Source organism: Portunus trituberculatus, chromosome 48, assembly GCF_017591435.1.
Source record: "Portunus trituberculatus isolate SZX2019 chromosome 48, ASM1759143v1, whole genome shotgun sequence".
Classification (NCBI taxonomy): Eukaryota; Metazoa; Arthropoda; class Malacostraca; order Decapoda; family Portunidae; genus Portunus; species Portunus trituberculatus.
Window position 1 is genome coordinate 9,210,069 of NC_059302.1, and position 20,856 is coordinate 9,230,924.

The 20,856-nt window shown below is 37.2% G+C and overlaps 2 protein-coding genes across 2 annotated transcripts in view; one reads left to right on the forward strand and one right to left on the reverse strand.

Moving 5' to 3' along the window:
• The first annotated feature begins 371 nt into the window (after positions 1-371).
• Positions 372-17,894, forward strand: LOC123498521 (N-alpha-acetyltransferase 40-like). Its single transcript, XM_045245698.1, has 7 exons — positions 372-490; positions 2,484-2,603; positions 7,495-7,640; positions 13,220-13,381; positions 13,524-13,682; positions 15,020-15,190; positions 16,779-17,894. Exons 1-6 carry the CDS (start codon positions 485-487, stop codon positions 15,126-15,128), a joined length of 702 nt encoding a protein of 233 aa, XP_045101633.1. The 5' UTR covers positions 372-484; the 3' UTR covers positions 15,129-15,190; positions 16,779-17,894.
• LOC123498405 (dihydropyrimidine dehydrogenase [NADP(+)]-like) overlaps positions 16,379-20,856 on the reverse strand; it is a 48,367-nt gene continuing 43,889 nt past the window's right edge. The window contains exons 19-24 of the mRNA XM_045245512.1: positions 20,796-20,856; positions 19,266-19,408; positions 18,888-19,067; positions 18,522-18,743; positions 17,972-18,129; positions 16,379-16,935 (exon numbers count right to left, since the gene is read on the reverse strand). The exon at positions 20,796-20,856 is cut by the window's right edge and continues 59 nt beyond it. Of these exons, the coding sequence (XP_045101447.1) occupies positions 16,827-16,935; positions 17,972-18,129; positions 18,522-18,743; positions 18,888-19,067; positions 19,266-19,408; positions 20,796-20,856 (873 nt within the window). The 3' untranslated portion in view covers positions 16,379-16,826. The remainder of the gene's footprint in view (positions 16,936-17,971; positions 18,130-18,521; positions 18,744-18,887; positions 19,068-19,265; positions 19,409-20,795) is intronic.

Below are 20,856 nucleotides of genomic sequence, written 5' to 3' on the forward strand. Positions count from 1 at the left end.
CAGAGAGCCAAACATTACTGAGTGAACAATCCCATGGCAGTTTTCATGTCAGATTGTCAATGCAGGACTGAAGGTCCTGCTTCCGGGATATCTTTTATGTATACTGTTTAAGGTCCCAAAATATACAATGCACCTGAATACCAAAAAAAGAAAAAAAGTTAAAAGAAAGATTTAAGAAAAACAGTTACTATATCTATAACATAAGGTAAGAAATATCTACCTATCGTAGATAGGTACCAGTAAGTAAATAATTTGTATGTATGTTCAGAATCTTAAAAGAAAACTGAATATAGGAAAATAACAAAAAATTATTATAAATATAAACATAATAAAACAATTACTGTATATATGTATATAATATCAAATGAATGTTTTAATGTTTATAAATTGAGACAGTCTATCTTGGCGCTAAGCTTCCCGCGTTATTTCCATCGGTGAAGATTCAACTACGGACTGATTCAGGAAGCAGCTTCTCTTACTCACGATGAATGTACGTTGACCCTCAACATTTTCATGATTACTCTCATGAATACACTGTGTATATGATTAGGGATGTGGATAGTATACTAGACATATGCCAGGTTATTGATGCTTGTCTGGCTGGCTTCAATGTGTTTAGGAGCCTTGTCCAGAAATGCTATGTAATTTTATCCATAGTAGTGTTAAGAATTATAGGGAAGAGTATGGAAATAAGCTTTACTTATTAATTTTCATAAAATTACTAAAATGACACTTCTGAATGGTGATCCACACAATAATCTACTTTAAATTTAATAACTGAGTGAATCTAAGCCTACCTAGCTCAGATATAAACTAATGTGATTTCAATTTAATCTGAATAACAAGTCTTGCAGTCTTCCTTCTTTCTTGGGGAATCAAGGGCAGCAAAAGGAGTAATTTATATAAGTGTAACATTTTGAGATGAAACTACATTTGATATGCTTTGAATGAACCTAGTAACCATATCTGCTATAATCAGATTTTCATTTAATATTCCAGAGATTCAATCATAGTACATCAAAATCTATCTGGAAAGTGTTGTTTTGTCTTCAAGCATGACACTGAAAAGAACAAAGCTCAACTAAATGAAACCTAACCTATTGGTGCTTACGTACTAGTTAGTGTTAAGGGCAATTTAAAGTTTATAGGTGAGCGGTCACAGTGGTAGTGTCAAGCTTTCACTGTCTCTCTCATACAGTCTTCTCTGGGGTGTTAATATTATCACTATACTAAGCGTGTAGTCAACTACGCTATACTAAGACAGTCTGCATACACACAAGTACAGAGCTCCCTGGCAGTTGTCAGGCGGGTCGTGGCCAGTCCGTGCTATTGTTAGACTCAGTCTACCCCGGCAGGCTCTCCGTCAGTAAAAAATTCACTGACACGGTGATCGACTCGTACATTTAGGAACACTTACAAATGTATTAAATACTATAGTTAAAGTATTATCTAATTATAGATGTAAGAAGTAAAATATATGTTGATATTAAACATGTCTATGTAATTATACTTATCTATAATTACATATATTTAACCTAACAACTAGAGGTTTCCACACTGAACCTGTGAGAACAGATGTTGACCTTAGTATTGTTGGAAGTGCATGCGAAGGAATAAAAAGTATGTGAACTTATAGGGACTTCTCGCTAACATCAGGCCTGCTCTCATGGCTATATGTGAAGAAACAAGAAAATAATTATGTACATTTCGTAATCTAACACTGTGGTACTTCATCTCTCAAGTTCTTAATGAGAAGAACAAGAGATTGTAAAGTTTCCTTATTGCAGTGAAATTTTCTTTTTGTCTCAAAGTAATTGCAGTCAGCCACAATATTGAACATCTTACAACATTCAAAATCTAGCTTTTCTCTTCTATCTTGGCTGATTTTTTTTTTTACAATATTTTTCTGATTAATCTAGTCATTGTTTCATGTGTGTGCTAATGAAATCCCCTCTTTTGCTATCCTTTCCTTTTGACACTTCTTGCAGATGATCATGGTGCAAGGTAACCTTGGTATTCGGAGGAAACTATGAATTTGATTGAAACTAATATCTCTGGAATTAATGTTATATATAACCCAAGTACTTCACTAAAGAAATTTATTTTTATTTTTATTTATTTTTTTGTCTTGAGATGGCAGCACATACTTGTATAACTTGTCAATATAATTAATTTTTCTCCCTAAATTCTATTGCTGGTTGAAACTGACTAATGTCCTTTAGGTTGTAACATATTGTGCTGGAATATATTAATGGGTTTCTCTGTTAACATTTTTATGTTTAAACTTGAAATTTTTGAGATTCAAGGTTAAATTAGCCTTGAGTTTTCTCTTTTACTTGTTTTGTGGCAGGAGGTAGTCATAAATTACCTCAGGCCAAGTATCCTTCAGGGAGCATTTTAAGAATGAAACTAGGTGTGCACACAAAAATGGCCAGGAATATTACACACCAAAATGCATTCAAACTTGGAAATTAATGTTACAGGAACGTGACTTGAAGAAATTAAAGTCAAAGAAGAAGGGTAAAGAGCGACGAGCTGCTCAAAAGGCAGAGAGAGCGAGACTAGCTGCTGCTCAGTTGCTGGTCAACCAAGCCAATGCACAGGTAAGTAGTAGGACATTCTAGGAGTGATGACAACTATGAGGTAGTTTTTTTTTTCTTCTTCTTTTTTTCCAGCAAACTGTATCACCCAGATTCAAGATTCAAAATTATACTTTTCTAAGAAATGTTTCTCTGCAAAATCACATTTGTGTGTGTGTGTGTGTGTTTCTGTGTGCATTTTCGTAGTTGTGTGAGACAGGAAAAGAGCCACATTAGGCTCGTGCTGCTCTGCTTCCAGATCTGTTTTTATCCAAATTTTCCTTAAATTTATGTATTGTCTTTGCACACATGGTTTCATCATCCAGTTTGTTCCACGTTGCTATGCTTATGTGAGGAAAGCTATATATCTTCCTGTCTCTTCTGCAGTCGCTCATTTTCACTTATCTTTCATGCCCTCTGATACTCCTCTTATCAAGTTTCACAATATCATCTCTGTCCAACTTCTCTGTCCCTTCCAGTATCCTATATAGTGAGTGCTATCTAATAACTTTTTTTCCTCCTTTTCTCCAGTATAATTAATCCAAAACTCTTCAACATCTCTTCATAATAGCATTCTCTTAGGTATATGGGGATTTTTGTTGGATCTCTCTGGATTCTTTCTATCTTCCTGATATCTTCTTTTAGATTTGGTAACCACACTAATACTGTATACTACAATTGCAGACGTATCATTGTTATCAGCTTTTTTTATTATAACCTCATTAAGGTATGTGAACACCACCTTGATGTTTCTAATTAAGCAGCTTATAAGTTTATCCAGTAATCTCATTAATATGCTTCTCATACGACAGTTTCTTTGAAATGGTTATCCAGGTACTTTTCTTTCATCCTTTTAACAATTACTTAATTTCCCAAGTAATAAGTTAATTTTGTTCTTGCCCTCTTTCCAATCTCTATCATGCTGCCCCTTTGCCAGTGAAGTCAGTGTTCCATTTCATTGATTATTCATTTATTTGAAATTAGTGTTGATTCAGTGCTTCACAGTCTTCCTGATTTGATACGCTCCTCATATCTTTGCATCATCAGCAAAGAGACTCATATAGCTAGTCACTCCTCCCATTATGTCATTAACATAAAAAACAAATATGATTGGTGCTAAAACTTATTGTTGTGTAAATCCATTAATTATTAGCTCTTTCCAATTTTATTTTTTACCTCTGACAACTGTCTTCATTTCTTTCCCTATCAAAAAAATCAGTCATTCATTTTAATATTGATATTTCTAGTTTTCCTATAGTTTCCTGTAGTGTGTGTGTGTGTGTGTGTATTTACCTAGTTGTATTGTACAGGGTTCGAGCAGGGCTCATAGTGTCCTGTTTCCGTGTTTCCATTTATCTAATTTTCCCTTAAAGTTATGCACATTATTTGCTGTAACAACTTCATTATCCAATGCATTCCACTTCACCATTTTGTGTGGAAAAGTGTATTTTCCAGTATCCTTCACACACTGCCTCATGCTGATCTTTACTTGTCCTCTTGTCCTTCTATCTTCTGTCACCAACACCAGGTCTTCCTTGTATATCTTTTCAATGCCATTGACTACCTTGTACATTGTTATTAGGTCCCCTCATTCTCTTCTTCTATCTTGTAAGGGTGGTAGTCCCATTTCCTTCTGTCGTTCTTCATATGTTAGGTTCTTTAGTTACAGCACCATCTTTGTAGCAATCTTCTGTATCCTTCCTAATTTTCTTATATCCTTTTTAGAGCTTGGATACCACACCACTGCTGCATATTCCAGCATTGGACGTATCATGCTGGCGATGATTATTTTCATCATATCTTTAATCAACATTTTATATGATAATCCAAATATCTTGCTTATGTGTTTTTCGGATCTCAGATTTTCCTGTATGATCACTCCCAGATCTTTTCCTCTTTAGTCTTCATTATTTGTTCCTGTTCCATTAAATAGTTCCATACTGGTCTTCTTTTGCTCTTTCCTAGTTCCATTATGTGACATTTCTTGGCATTAAACTCCAATTTCCACTTCCTACTTCACTCATAGATCTTGTTTATATCTTCCTTTAATAGCAGACAGTTCTCTCTGGTTTTGATAACTCTCAGCAGCTTTGCATCATCAGCAAATAAATTTATATAACTGTTTACCGCAATGTGAGTGTCGTTTACATAAATCTAAAACATAATGGGGGCTAACATTGACCCTTGTGGCACTCTGCTTGTTACTTCACCCCAAGATGAGTATGTATCTCTGATCACAGTTCTCATCTCCCTATCCTTCAAATAATCTCTTGTCAATTCTAGCAAATTTCCTCACAGTTTTCTTATGTTCTCTAGTTTCCAAAGTAGTCTTCCATGAGGGACTTTCTCAAAAGCCTTTTTTAAATCCAGGTATACTGTGTCCACCGATCCATCTCTGTTTCCCAGTCCTGCAATAACTGTCGAGTAGAAGCTTAATAAGTTTGATACAGATGACCGCCCTGTCCTGAACCCAAACTATCTGTTCAATATGATGTGTTCCTCTTCTAGAAATTTAACACATTTTTCTTTGATAATTATTTCACACAACTTCCCCAAAACACTTGTAAGTGACACTGGTCTGTAGTTTAGTGGTTTAGTTGCCTTTCCTCCTTTGAATATCGGTATTACGTTGGCTGGCTCTCATCCATTCTAGTGGAACTTTCCCTTCATTTATTGAACTTGTAATTATTTCCCAAATTGGATCCAGTTGTTGCTCTTTACATTCTTTTAACACCCAGCCTGATACACCATCTGGCCCCATTGCTTTTCTGACATTCAACTTATCCAATAATCTTCCAATATCCTCCTTGTGCACTGTGATTTCCTGTAATCCTTGGCAATGCAATGTCCAATTAGGTTTTGTGGAATCTTCTGCAGTGAACACTATTTTGAAGCTCTCATTCATTATTTTATATATTTCTTTCTCTGTTTGGTATGTCTTCCCTTCTTTAATTATTTTTTCTATTATTTCCTTGTTCTTCGTTTTGCCATTTATAAACTTGTTGAAAAATTTGGGGTCGTCTTTGCTTTTATTCACCACATCTTTCTCAAAGTTTCTTTTTTCCTCTCTCCTTACTCTAATATATGCATTTCTCGCATCCCTATATTGCTGTCTGTTATTGTCATTTCTCTGTTTTATGAGTTTCTTCTAAGCTTTATCTTTTGCCTTTTTAGTTTGTATGCATCTAGCATTGTACTAAGTGTGTATTTTTTTCTAACTATAAACAGATACATATTTTTTTACTCCTTCATTATATTTCTGTAAGAATATTTCATATTTCCTTGTATTGTCTTTCTGTATGTAATCAGCAAAAATTATCCTTAATTTTTCAAAATCTGCTCTTGCATAATTTAATCTCTCTCCTTTGTAGTCTTCTCTGTAACTTATCTCATCCTCCTCCTGTATTTGCATCTCTAATGTCACATGATCACTTCTTCCCATTGCACTAAGGTATTGTATGATTGGAGGGGGCTCTTTTTTTTTTGTGAATACTAGATCAAGCAACGATGGTTCTTCTTTCCCCCTGTACCTTGTTGACTCTTACACCCGCTGATCCATTGTATTAACCAGTCAACTGTAACACTTCCTCGCTCCATTGTCCAGCATTATCCATTACTTCCATCTCTCTCCAGTTTGCTTTTTTACAGTTAAAGTCTCCAACTAAAAGTATTCTTCTGTCTCTTCTTATCTTGTTATCTAGGCACTTAATCACGTCTCTACATATCTTTATGTTCTTCATTTCCCCATGTATTTGTCTTAGGTGGCACATATGTAACTATAATTTTTCTCTGTTTTGATTGTTACTCCCATTACTTCCACTTTTTCCACTCCATATTGCACATCCTCCACACATATATTATCACAAACCATTATTAGCACTCCTCCTCCCCTTTTATTCTTCCAGTCTTTCCTCCAGCTATTATATGCCTCCTCTTTAGTTAACATGGATCTCCTCTATTAGTTTTGTTTCAGCGATGCACATTACATTCGGCTTTTTCTCTTTCAAATAATCTCTAACCTCCAACATGCTGGATAACAACCCATTCATATTAATATAAGTCACTCTTAAACTCTTGCCTCCTCCATGACCTCCTTCTTCTTCTGTAGGTATCATTTCTTTAGTCTCATATCCAGAACACTCTAGTAAAAATTCTTTTTCTTGATCTCTGTCCTTTTCTCGTTTTTTTTCCTTAGCTTCATTTTTTAGCACTTTCTCCTTTTTCCTCTCTTCTGGTTCATATCTCTTTTTATCCATATATCCTTGTGTTCAGTATCATCAGCCAGCTTCCCTTTCATAGCCATAACTTCCTCTACTGCCGCTTGGGATCTCATTTTCACTTTCATTGGTCTCCTACCCCCTTCACTGTATCTTCCTAACCTGGTCACTTCCTCCACCTCTTGGTCCAGTTTTTGCATGCTGTCTTGAACTTGTTTGATAATAGTTTTTGGCCAATTCTGTGTGTAATTCACTGTTTGATCTGCTGCAGTCTCTGACGAGACAGCCAGACGTTACCCTACGGAACGAGCTCAGAGCTCATTATTTCCGATCTTCGGATAGGCCTGAGACCAGGCACACACCACACACCGGGACAACAAGGTCACAACTCCTCGATTTACATCCCGTACCTACTCACTGCTAGGTGAACAGGGGCTACACGTGAAAGGAGACACACCCAAATATCTCCACCTGGCCAGGGAATCGAACCCCGGTCATCTGGCTTGTGAAGCCAGCACTCTAACCACTGAGCTACCGGGCCATGTGTGTGTGTGTGTGTGTGTGTGTGTGTGTGTGTGTGTGTGTGTGTGTGTGTGTGTGTGTGTGTGTGTGTTTTACCAGTTGGTTACTGAATGTTGGCTAGATATTCTTGTTTCTAAGATTTTATTAGTGAATTCTTACTAAAAAGCATACTATAGACAGATCCACTCTCCAAGTTCCCTTCGTTTGTCAACTATGAGCGCAATGGCCTGACCTGTAGTTTAATATGCAAGAAAGTGAAGGAGCTGGAGCCAGAGTTACTACAGTGGGCCATGAATCTTTGCAAGGAGAATATGCGACCTCTGTAAGTCACATGAACAGAGAATAATAAATAATTTGTCAGTCCAGGGGTCTTATATGTATGTAAAATATTATTCTATGCTATCCATAGGTATGTACATTTCATTGATAAAAAACATTCACCTTATTCTATAACCTTTGATTACACATCCCAAGACATTTTCTTTGTCTTCCATGCAATAGTTAATGTTTAAGATCTGAACTTTAGTAACTGAATATGAGTAGTGCTGCATGAGAATGCTCCAAGTGCCTTTTTTTTTTTTTTTTTTTTTAAATGAAAGAAATAGCTCTTATAGTATTCCAGTATTGAAATTTATATCTCAAGTTTCAACCATATGATTTTTTTTTAACATTTAGCAAATTAATCCTTAGGGTGTAAGCTTCCTATACACACCATTTCTTTTCTTTCTTTTATGAATGAAATCAATCAGTAGTAATTATTAATTTTCAAAACACATTATGTGTGTGAAGATTTCAAGTGTTAATTTTTCTTATATATATATATATATATATATATATATATATATATATATATATATATATATATATATATATATATATATATATATATATATATATATATACGGTAATACTCTGCTTAATGAACAGGATAGGGCGTGTCAAAGCTGTTTGTAGAGCGAAAATTCGTTAAGCGGACGTAATTTTCCCATAGGAAATAATGGAAATGGGGGGGATGCGTTCTAGGCTGGTCCCCAACATACCACATGGGTTAAAAAAAAAAAAAATTATATAAACGTTTGGCAGCATATTGGGCCACTGGTGTACCACTACTTTTATGATGTCATATGAGTCTTTGGAAGTTAGAGGAGCTACATCCAAATTCTCGCATTCTCGCATTTGTGTTCACAAAACATTTCTGTTAGCTTTTTACAAACCTTGTCACCAAGAAAGGATTGTTTTGTAATGCATAAAGTGAAATGTTAATGGAATACCAAAAAATAAAGCGGAGATGAGATGAGCCACAGACGAAGCGGGAGACTCGCGGCGACTCGGTCACTTCTTCTTCTTGTGACCCTTTTAGCCTGCGTGTTGTCTTTCCCCATGATATTTGTTTCCACTCCTCTATTGCCTGCTATAATGGATATCATATCTTAGTATTCATATACGCTCATGCCATGAGGATAACCTCGACTCCGTGGCAGTGAGTAATAGTGAATTACTAATGAAATACCGCAGTATTTCATTAATAATGCCACGGAGTCGAGGTTATCCTCATGGCATGAGCGTATATGAATACTAAGATATGATATCCATTATAGCAGGCAATAGAGGAGTGAAAAACATAAACATCATGATGAAAGTAACACGCAAGCAAAAGGGTCACAAGAAGAAGAAGCGGCTGAGTGGACGCGAGTCTCCCGCTTTGTCTGTGGCTCATCTCATCTCTGCTTTATTTTTTGGTATTCCATGTAAGATTTCACTTTGTGCATTACAAAACAATCCTTTCTTGGGGGCAAGGTTTGTAAAAAGCTAATAGAAATGTTGTTTTGTGAACATTAATGCATATACAGTAAAACCTCGCTTGGTGAACGTCTCTAAGGATGAACAATTCGGGAGACGACCAAAAAATTTGTCAATATATTTCGACCCAGGGGACAAACGATATTTCGGGGGACGAACGCGGTTAAACGGCTCGCCGGCAGGCGAGCCGTTTGTGTGATAGCCAACCCGGCTATCACACAACAACAAAACAAGACATAAGCACAAAAGAAAATAGAAACAGGAACATACGAAAAATATTACATAACATAATCTCTGTGCCACCATGATTTTCTCCTGTTTTTCCTGGGCATGGTGATGTTACCGGCGCACTCTACTGTAGCTTCCTCGGCGTTATCCTCGCTGCTCTGGTGGCTCTCAGCGTTGCTGTCATCATCCTGGCCATGTCCAGGTACTGCAGATTGTGGCACATCCATCGCAGCTTTTTCCTCACTTGCTTGGCAAGGAACACCGCCCTACTGCCCGGTCCTCTCACACTGAGCATCACCTCCGACGATCAAAGGAACTTCCTGGCCACGTACCTTTAAACTTTCCTTCTTGGAAGTCCAAACTTGCTCCTACACGTGTGAGGAAGTCAATCCCCAGCAGGCAAAGGTCTTCCAAGGCAGAGACGAAGACTGGCAATCTTTCCATGTTTCCCACGCTGATGTTCACTATAACGGGGACCCACATAGTGGCACTGACTTGTGACGCTACACAGCTGTTGTGTAGCTCTGGCACGCTGCACACATCGGATCTTGTCTGTCTTCCTCCTCATCCTCCTCTCCTCCATTCCATCATGCCATCAACATCCAGTCTCAAGTAAATAACCTTTTCTTTTTTATTCATTTTCTGATCATTTTGATAGCATTTAGGTAAGTAAAACAATTTAGGCTTTTCATAATTATTTTGTTCATGTCATGCATACATTAAAGTTCTATTTTGAATGAGTTTTATGGACAAAAGTATGATTTTTTTTTTGGTCTGGAACGGATTAATAGTATTTCAATACATTCTTATGGGAAAAATTAATTCAGGGGACGAACAAATCGGGTCACGAACAGGATTTAGGAACAAATTATGGTCGTGAGCTGAGGTTTTACTGTACAAGACAGTAACACCAGCAACCTCAGAGCAACCTGATAGCAACCTTGTCACCGTCCCTCCAAGCGTTCATGGATGCTATTTTGCTGCAAGAGATTGCTCTGACATTGTTAAAGAATCTTGCATCCAGCTCCAGGAGCGCTAGAGACAGAGGCGGGGAGCCAGCCAATCACAGCGAAACTACCGCGTTCGGTCCCTCACCCGGTAAATTCAAACCCAGAAAATTTGCTAAAACGGATGTGGTTGTACGTTATGTGTACTTTTTGGTCTAACTTTATATAGTACGTTAAACCGGAAATTCGTTAAACGAACGTTCGTTAACCGAAGTATTACTATATATATATATATATATATATATATATATATATATATATATATATATATATATATATATATATATATATATATATATATATATATATATATATATATATATATATATATATATATATATATATATATATATATATATATATATATATATATATATATATATATATATATATATATATATATATATATACACAGTAAAGTCCCGGGTTACGTCGGTCTCGAGTTACGTCAAACTTGTAGTTACGTCAGTCCACTATAAGACAATTTAAGATTAAAAAAATTGAAAATGTATAAATCGTAAAGCGCGGGATTTATTGTTATTGTTGGTGGTTACCTGTCACACCGCCCGCCTCACACTTGAATACAATAACACCCTGCCTCAGTTCCACCACACCGTCGCCCCTGGCAAGAGTGTTATCCTACTTCTGCGTTTACTGACTCAAGTTCTTAGTATCTTGCTCAATGGCACCAAAGAGAAAACTCCTTAGTGACAGCAGTGATGCTAAGAAAAGGAAAACCATTACGCTACAAGAAAAAGAGGACGTAATTAAAGACATGAGAAGGGAGGCAGCAGCTGTGTGTGAGGAAGTGAAGAAGAAAATGGGAAGCCCGTTACCATGACAAGGGGGAGGTTGACGACCTTGAGGGTTCGCACACCCATCACAACAGTAACAACTCCGGAGCCTTCGCCTGGGCCACACGACACTCGCAGCTCACTTGCACCATCTGCGCCTGTCTGCTGATCCCTATTGCCCTTTCCTATTGCATTTCCTGCCCCGCTGCCCACGCTTCTACTCCAACCGCACTGCACTACGCTCCCAGCTGTCTGCCCTGGGCATCACAACATTCGACCTGCCCACCCTCCTGGCGGCCTCAGGGCCACCCCTCTCTGCAACCTGCAGTCCTTCGCGTTCGTGGCCCTAATCAACAACAAAAACAAACTTGTATTTCATATTTCTATATAGTTGTAAATAATATAACAATATAACCTTTAACTTACCTGAATGACCATAAACAATGATTGGTTGAAAACTCGATAATATGCTTTGAAATGTACGGAAACTCGAGTTACGTACAAAATCGACTTATGTCATGTTTCAGGAACGTAACTCTGACGTAAACCGAGACCTTACTGTATATATATATATATATATATATATATATATATATATATATATATATATATATATATATATATATATATATATATATGAGACACCCCGTGCCATATTGTCATAACCCTGGAAAATTGAGATTTTGAGTTAACAGTTGCTCGGTGTAGGGGAAGGGTGTAAAAGTCATATGCTAAGGTCGGCCAAGCCAAACTCGACCATTTGGGCACCTAAAACAAGGTGCAAAGTCACGCAAAAGCATGACAGGGAAAGTCGAGACTAACATGTTGTATCCCGAGCTGTGTTGTCGTATCTCCACGCTCACAGCTGCTGGCAGCCAGCCAATCAGCAGCGCGTAAGCGTGTGACGTCACACCCACGCCGCGCCTCAGCCAATGAGAGGCATGTTTTCCTTCTCTCTCTCTCTCTCTCTCTCTCTCTCTCTCTCTCTCTCTCTCTCTCTCTCTCTCTCTCTCTCTCTCTCTCTCTCTCTCTCTCTCTCTCTCTCTCTCTCTCTCTCTCCGCCTTTAACTCGCCATGGCAAGACCTATGGTACTTTTCCTGAAGTTGTGGCTTCTACCAGCGCCCTTCAACTTCTCCAGCCTTGGATTGTATTTTAGGTAAAGACAATGCATAAGTACATACTTTTACCTTTAGTCAACCCTTTCGAACAATAATAGAAAATGAAACATACTTGGAAGGATAATGAAAGTTGCGCTAATAATAAATTATTTATTTTTCGCTCAAAAAATTCATATAAAATCGAGTTTTGCAGCTATCATCATGAAATCTTCACACACTCCTAATTTTAAAATGTATTCTTAAACTAGCACCTTAGAAACCATTTCAGCTAAAAAAATTTACCGCTACGGAAATAGGCTAAAAAAATCTACCGACATGAACCTAAAATTTTCAGATTTACTATTGAAAACCACCATAACTAAACAAAACTACCCGAGATCTTTCATTTGATGTATAATCTTATATAATTCTGATCGATTTCATGCGCGTTTTCAGTGTTTAACTTTGAGCGCGTTTTACTCGAAAGTAGGGTTGACGGGGTTACGACAAAATGGCACAGGGCGACTCATATATATATATATATATATATATATATATATATATATATATATATATATATATATATATATATATATATACATAATATTTTGCCATGAAGTGGAACAGATTGGTGGGTTGGTGGTGTAAGGAAACTCGGAGTCGCAGGAGTGCTTTATTTCTCCAATGTTTCATATATATATATATATATATATATATATATATATATATATATATATATATATATATATATATATATATATATATATATATATATATATGGGCATGGTGATTTAAGCATTTTTTCACAGTACTATTCATACAAGTAAAATAATGAATTTTGAATATTATAACAATCCATTTAACTCAGATATAATAGATATAATAATATTCTTCATTATGTGGCTGCAAATGTGTAAAACCTGTTATTTTATATTGATTCTTCTGATTCTATTACTTTATGTTCCCCTGTTAAGGTACGAGAAGAGCAATCAGGGTTGGCATGAGGATGAGAAGGTGGAGGAGATGACAGAGGATGCTGCTTGGTACTTGATTGTGCTGGACAAGGCAGTAAACAAACCTCTAGCATTTTCTCACTTTCGTTTTGACATGGATTATGGGGATGAGGTTTTGTATTGGTAAGGGCCACCACGTGTCCCTGTTACACAGGACACCCTTCAGCTTTGGAAATTAGTATATTGTAGAGAGATAGGGTCATGAAAAATGTTGATAAACTATAAACTATCAAAGAGGAAGTTCTGATAGACTTATAATTTCCAGCTATGAGCTACAACTGGAGGAGTCATCCCGGAGGAAGGGACTTGGGCGGTTCATGATGCAGGTCCTGGAGCTTATGGCTTTCTCTAACCAGATGCAGAAAGTGGTGCTCACTGTCTTCAAACACAACCCAGATGGCATGAATTTCTTCAAAAAGTGCAGGTCTGCATACAAGTTATTGGTCATTTTGATACATTCATTATCAAAACTTATTTGTCATGCAAATGAACAAGATTGGGACAGTAGTCTACCTGATGGAAATAGTGTTAGTCATCCTTTCTCTGACTGTTGCACTGCTATTCAGTGAGTCATGTAATCTCTGGGAATATTCTCCATGGTATGGCATCAGTAGATTAGCCTGTCTTTCCCCATCCAGAAACTTTTTTTCTTTTTTTATCTGGTCAAGGCTTTATTCTTTACTATTTCCCTCACTTATATATATTTCTTAGCCCTTTTCATCTGTCATTCAGTAGCATTCAAGGGGTTTCATAGACCCAGTTATATGTTGGCTTAACCCCTTCGCTACCGATGACATATCATAGTACGTCATATTAAATTTTCGCTACTGAACCGATGAAGTACATGCATACATCATTGCTCCAATAGGGCTTCATTTACTCGGTTTGTGTGTTTTTTTATGATTCAGTGACAAAGTGACTAACTGGCACCTTTTGTTTTCAAGGACATTGGGTAAGTTGGCTTGGGGGGGATCGTGAGGCCTGAAGGGAGGGGTGGTGGCCGGCAGGCAGTGTGCCAGTGTCACGTAATGGTGTCGTCATTGTCATCCTTGAGTGATTCTGAGGGTGACCTGGATCTTTTAGATGAATTACAGGATTCTGAGGACAATGAGACTCAATCAGAAGGCCTCATCAGTGACTCAGATGAGGAATATTTGCCAGAAAATGACAATGAGGCCAATAGCTCCGAGGAAGAAAGTGATGGAAATGGCGTGCCGCCACACAGCCCTGCACTGCATGCTTCCCTCCACACTTTCTCTCATCTGATCCCTTTGCTGACCAGCGTCCTGGTACTGTTCTGGTCCTGACTGAGGATTTCTCTGGCGTTCATCCTGATGTAGCAAGGAATGACATAAGTGCTTTGAACTGCTTCCAGCTATTCATGTCAGACGAGGTAGTAGAGTTGCTGTGTTTGTGGACGAAAGTCCATGCAGCCAAGTTTTTCATGGACAACCCAACAATAAGTGCCAAAATGTTTATGGGAAAAAAATGGTTTGATGTCACAAGGGATGAAATGAAATGTCTTTGTATGTCAGCATCCCCAACAAAACATGGTGTGGGGATGGGGGTTGTGCAGCGCGAGTGACGGAGTCGGTAGTGAAGGGGTTAAGTAGCTACTTGGTATCCTATTCCCAGCTTCAGCATCGTCACACCATTCTCTGCTTTTGTCATTTATGTTAAATGACAAAATTTCACTTTGGTATAAACAAGGTGTTTGATATATATATGAACATGTGTAATATAATTTTTCTTTATTTTCAGATATGACATTGATGAAACTTCTCCAGTAGATTCCTATGAAGAAACCTTTGATTATTGCATCCTTAGTAAGATGAACAAGATGAAGCCAACACAGAAGACTTCACTATGAACAAGGAATTTGTAATATACACAAGACTTTACTAGCTGTTCTGAAACTGTTTAGCATTGAAGGTTAGTCAGATCTTATGTTTCTTCAGAATTCTTATATCATATGGCACTGATATGCACTATATATGAAAAATGCTGAAACTAAATTGTACAGATGATTTCGTACTTGATAAAGCAGTTTTCCTACCTATATTTCAAATAAAAGTGACATCTCTCATCCTTTGTCATGGTAGCTATCAGTGGCTAGAGCTGTCTTCCATATGTATCATAGGTCTGCTTTGTTTCCTACCACCTCCACATCTCCCTTCTCATTTCTTTTCCCCACTTCCATACTTCTCATTGTTCCTTCACTACCCCCATCTCTCTCTCTCTCTCTCTCTCTCTCTCTCTCTCTCTCTCTCTCTCTCTCTCTCTCTCTCTCTCTCTCTCTCTCTCTCTCTCTCTCAACTTGCACATTAGTATCAAACTATTTTGTTAAAATGGAAAAAAAAAAAAAAAAAAAATAATGAAGAGAATAAAAGTCCAGGTGGCGCTGTCAGCCATGTAAACATTGGTGCGTGGCCTCGGACTGTAAATCCTATAGAAACACCACTGGGACTAAGGCATTTAGGTGAATGAGAGAGAGAGAGAGAGAGAGAGATGGGGAGACAACAGCATACATTAGCTTCAGAACAATGGGCATAAATTCTGAAATCTTATATTTAAGGAATTTAAAGAATGAGCCAGGAAGTCTTTCATTTTATTATTTATCAGCAGCTGGACAGGAATCCTTGAAAACAACAACTAATTTTAGAGCCTATTTTCCAGGATGCAGACCATTATCACCAGATTCTTATTTTTTACATATAGATTTTATTATGAAATGATGTAATATATTGTCAGAGCTGGGCTCAACCTTAATTTTTTTCACGTGTGACTTCAACTGTGTAACTTTGCTGCTGGATCTGGTGTGACTGAATTTATGTCTCATTTTTTTGGCCACCCCAGTGCTACGAATGACTTTTCGACTGACTTTTTTTCCCAGTGTAATTCTGCTAAATTACAAAGTAAACTTTAGCATGATAACAGAAATGTGGTCTTGTAAAGCAGAGAAACATATATAACTTTTTTTGTTAAAACACAGCCTAAACTAATATCTATAGGTCCTCCTCCTCCTCCGTATCCTCATGTTCCATCTTCTCCTTCAGCCACTGCAGTTTCTTAGAAAAAAAAAAAAAAAAAAAAAAAAAAAAAAAAGTCTGCTTTAGAAAAAAAAAAAAAAAAAAAAAAAAAAAATGTCTGCTCCTGTTTAAAGTTGCGGCAAAGTTGCAAAGTCGCAACTCCATGCCATAACACCCAGCTCTGTATATTGTCACTGGTTTCAAGGCTTATGATCACAGCTGTGAATGGAAGCAGTTAAATTTTCTACAGATCATCATTAAACTTTGAAGAAGCATCAAATAATACACTTTTATTTTCATGGATAACAGTTACTACCATTAGCAGATAGTAATCAAATAAATTTCTATTACTAAATATGTACCATATGAAAGGTTACAATTAGAGTAGGAAAAATATTAGAAAATAGAGATGACCAGCTAATACTTTGAGACAATATTTACTGTGACTAACATCATATGAATTAGTGTTTCTTCTCTGTTCCCATCTCTAGGCCTTTACGGACAAGGCTGGCCTTAGAAGGTGGTTGTCTCCTCCATCTTCAGGCTACAGACAAATCAGGAGGCGCCACAGCTGCAATGCGCGGCACCACACCCTTATTCAGAGGGATGCCTCGCTTTGGTATGTAGGGTGTTGTGCGCTCCACCATCCTGGGAAGAAAGCCATGATACCTGAGTTATGTCTCTTCCAAAAAAGTGGATGATAAAGATGCAATGTTTTTTTTTCCTGCTCTGTACAGTACAGGGATTTCTCGAATTATGTGAGGGGTACATTCCTGAAGTGATTGCATAAAGTGAACACGATTCCTGAACTAAACTGTACAGTACATGTTTGTAGTACAAATGGGGAAGACTTAGTGACATCTACTCTGGCTGTATTCTACATAGTTATCGTCATGTCTCACAGAATTCTTGACCGTCACTCCACTGACTCTCTTAGGGCTGTTAACTTTAAATATATAGAAAGAAACAGGTCCTTGAAGTAATTTTTTTTTATCTAAATTATTTTGACATCATATTACTACTTTTTAGGAACAGTTAGATAGTGTATCCAAACAAAAGAAACATGATAAATAGTAGAAGATTATGCCTGACACATGCAGGTTGTGTGCGGCAAGGTTTGTTTGTTTGAGTTTTTGGAAAACTGATCATACTCCTCCTGGCAGATATTTATAATAATACAATATTGCATCAAAGAAGGACATTATTTAGGTGTCATTACTGATATTTTATTGTTAAATTGATAATAAGAACTTTTGTGGATTGTGCTCACACAATGTTGACAAGAGTCCCCATCACAGAACTAAACCAGCTGTGTAAATTGATTTCCTTGACATCGTGTTATTCAAAATAATTCGTGTAATGTGAAAAAATGACTACGGTTTTTACCTAGTGTTATTTTAAAATCGCATATTCTGAACTCGCATAAATCGAGAAATCCCTACCTTACTATCAACAACAACTGTTAGAATGTTCCCTTAAAGAGTGGAAGATAAAAGACATGACTGAGGCTTTGTTCTCTTATTTGTTACCTCATATTCTCACTAAGAACTCAATTGTATTAACATTACTTTCAACTCTTTTTGAGATTCAATAAAACAAAACTAAGTCTAGGTATTTTCCAATGATCCTTTGATTTTAATATTATACTGAGATAATATGCCATCCTTTAGAAGAGTAAACGTACTGGATGCAGTCGATGATTGGGCACACAGATACACACAAGGTGCAGCCAGTACAGTCATCTGTAACCTTGGTTAGGTGAGTCTTGGGATCAAAGAGGATAGCTTGGTACCCAGAATCATTGCAGGTCATGTAGCACTTACCACAATTGATACACATGTCCTGCAAAACACAAGAACATGAATGATTTGTATGCACAGCAATCCAAGTAATAACTAAATGGTGCAAGAGGTTAGCATGTTTGAATCAACCTATATGGTAAACTTCAAATCCTGGGAAATGTGACTGATTTGGGCTTGTCACTAGCAAAAAGATAGTTGGTAATTCTGTCTGGTAGTATTTCTGTATGTATGGTCCTACAGGAGTGCAAAAACAATACTTCCCTCCAGAGAATGAGTGTGCAAATATAAAAAATATCAAAAATTTATTTATTACATCATAACTATAAGTATAGTCATAAAAAATATTTCAATATTTTATTAATAAAATGTCTAAAAATTACAATGCAATATGCAATCATTTCTAAGTTAACTTGATATGTGTTGCTTCATTACCTCATCAATGAGTGCCACCTTTTGTTGCTTATTGTCCAGCTCTCCATAAGCACCCACCATGGGCAGTGCTAGACCCACCAAATCTTCCAAGCTTGGGATATCACCTTCAGGGTTCTCTGTCAAACGTGGTTGAAGTTGTGTCTGTGGCAAACCGTGGTTGATCTTGTGGTTGGCTATCCTCTTCTCTTTCTCCTCTTTGTATGGGCCAAAATTGGGTAAGCTCTGAAGTCAAAAGTGAAATAAAATTAGGAACAAGTATGTTGATAAACAGTTTCAGGAGAATGAAAGCTAAGTACATACATAAAGAGGAAAGTAACACATGAGGTATAGATATGAGTGGAAGAATTTTAAAGACAGAAAACTCACCTCTCCCACCACATCACTGAGCTGCACCACAGACTTTCCAAGCTGGTGTTTTGGTGTTGGGGGAGACTGTCCCATCCAGTCTTTCTTGGACTTCAAGGTCCTGAGATAGAGGAGAGCCTTGAGCCCCATCAGGTAGTCTTCAATCACGGTAAAATCTTGGTTCTGCACTGAGCTGCAAACCTGAGTATAGGACAAGATTCTCTGTCATTGCTGAATTCTTTCCTTGAGTTACTTGATATAAAACCTCACAAAACTTCATTTTGCTGGCCTGGCAATGTAAATATAAAACTCAAGTGTTCCTTTTAGTTCAGAGACAGTTAATTCATACAATACATACCTAAATAAGTATTGATATTTATGAATCAGTAAGAGTATTACCTGAAGGGCTGAGGCACCACCCAAGAGGAATTGCAGTCCTGCATCTGCGGAATCTATCCCACCCGTAGCCAAAATTGGGAAGCCTGGCAAGGCTCGACCAATGGCAGTAACGGCACGCAGAGCAATGGGTCGGATGGCATTACCTAGAAGGATTCTTATTTTAAAAATTTTCCTGCGTCATGATTAATATTAAAGATACAATTCTATATACTCTTTTAAAATGTCAATCAACTTGGATATTCTACATCAAGGGTGCAGAAAGACTGACGATATATTAACGCTCACTCCTGTTTACTGTTTCTACATTCTATTTATAATAAAACTGTTATATTAAGATGATCCTCCCTCTATTAAAGAATTATCTTGATACAGAAAAAATTCTTTGGCAATTTTACAACCATCTTGTTTGTAGCATTGCTTAAGAATAATTTTTTGAAGGATTTGTACAAACTATCTATAGTTAAACTAAATTGTACTGGCCTGATAATCCATGAGATGTTGCCATATTCACTCATTATTTCCGAGAAAACGTAATAACTTTTTTATTAAATTTAATGCATGACTTCCCTAAAAAAAAATGGGGGAACAAGACATGAAGATGCCCTAGGTAAATTAAATACAGTAAAGGTACTGGTTATAAAAGTGAAAATGAGGCTTATCATTTACCTAATATTTACTGTTATGTCCTTTTGAGATGCCCAGTCCAATATAATGAGTGAGAGGGGAGAAAAAAAACTATTTTGTTTCAGTTATTGCCCCAAGCTGATCTCTCAAAGTCATCAAAGTTTGTTATCGTTGCAAAGCGTTTTTTTTTTTTTTGAGAAGTAAACACATGCTAACAGGATTGTGGTGCTGTGGTGCATATCTTGTTTATTCTGGAACAAATCCTCATCACCATGTCTTCAGATATGCCAGCTGCATCTGCTGTCCTCTTCCTCGCTTGATTTGTGATTAAAAGTCGTCCTCAATTTACTTTTTCTTTTAAGAACTATCTATTCATTCTGTTGATGAATTCCTTGGTTTGGTTGTACAGCACACAGTAAGACTGGGAAGCGTCAGCGTGTCCTTCCATCGTGGCAATCAGATGAGAAGAGAGTCGATTTGCACCTGCGTGGTGATCTGACTTCACACCTCCCCTTACCCCAAGGGAAAATCTCTCTTGAGGTCAGGTGGCAATGTTGCCTGACCTGATATACTCCATTGTCATACATGTACATGATATACCTTCATTTGATTTGGTATATAACACTTGTTTGTATCACCTGCTATTTAATGAAATAGTCAGAATATCTTTAGAATGCTGTTTTTTATAATACATGCTATGATTAAAGAACCATGAGTGGTGTAGGCTGGATGTTTTGGTTGGAAATCTGGCAGAATGGCGAACACCACCCTTTGGGTCAGTACAATTTAGTTTTACTATAGTAAGAAACTTGTACTCCATTTGCCAATTTTACTTCACTATCACAATCACCATATTCCTTCCTTAATGGATTAGTCTTTCCTTAAAGTAAAAATACTGGCAAACACCTGAAACTCCTCCATAGGTGGTCCTCTTCTCCTTGCCGATGGAGGGCCATGCTGACCCATC

What these genes read in the sequence shown, in the direction of transcription:
- LOC123498521 (XM_045245698.1), top strand. An exon ending in AAGGAGAATATGCGACCTCT is followed by an intron (nt 7,641 to 13,219) that starts GTAAGTCACATG and finishes TCCCCTGTTAAG; the next exon opens with GTACGAGAAGAGCAATCAGG. An exon ending in AATTTCTTCAAAAAGTGCAG is followed by an intron (nt 13,683 to 15,019) that starts GTCTGCATACAA and finishes CTTTATTTTCAG; the next exon opens with ATATGACATTGATGAAACTT.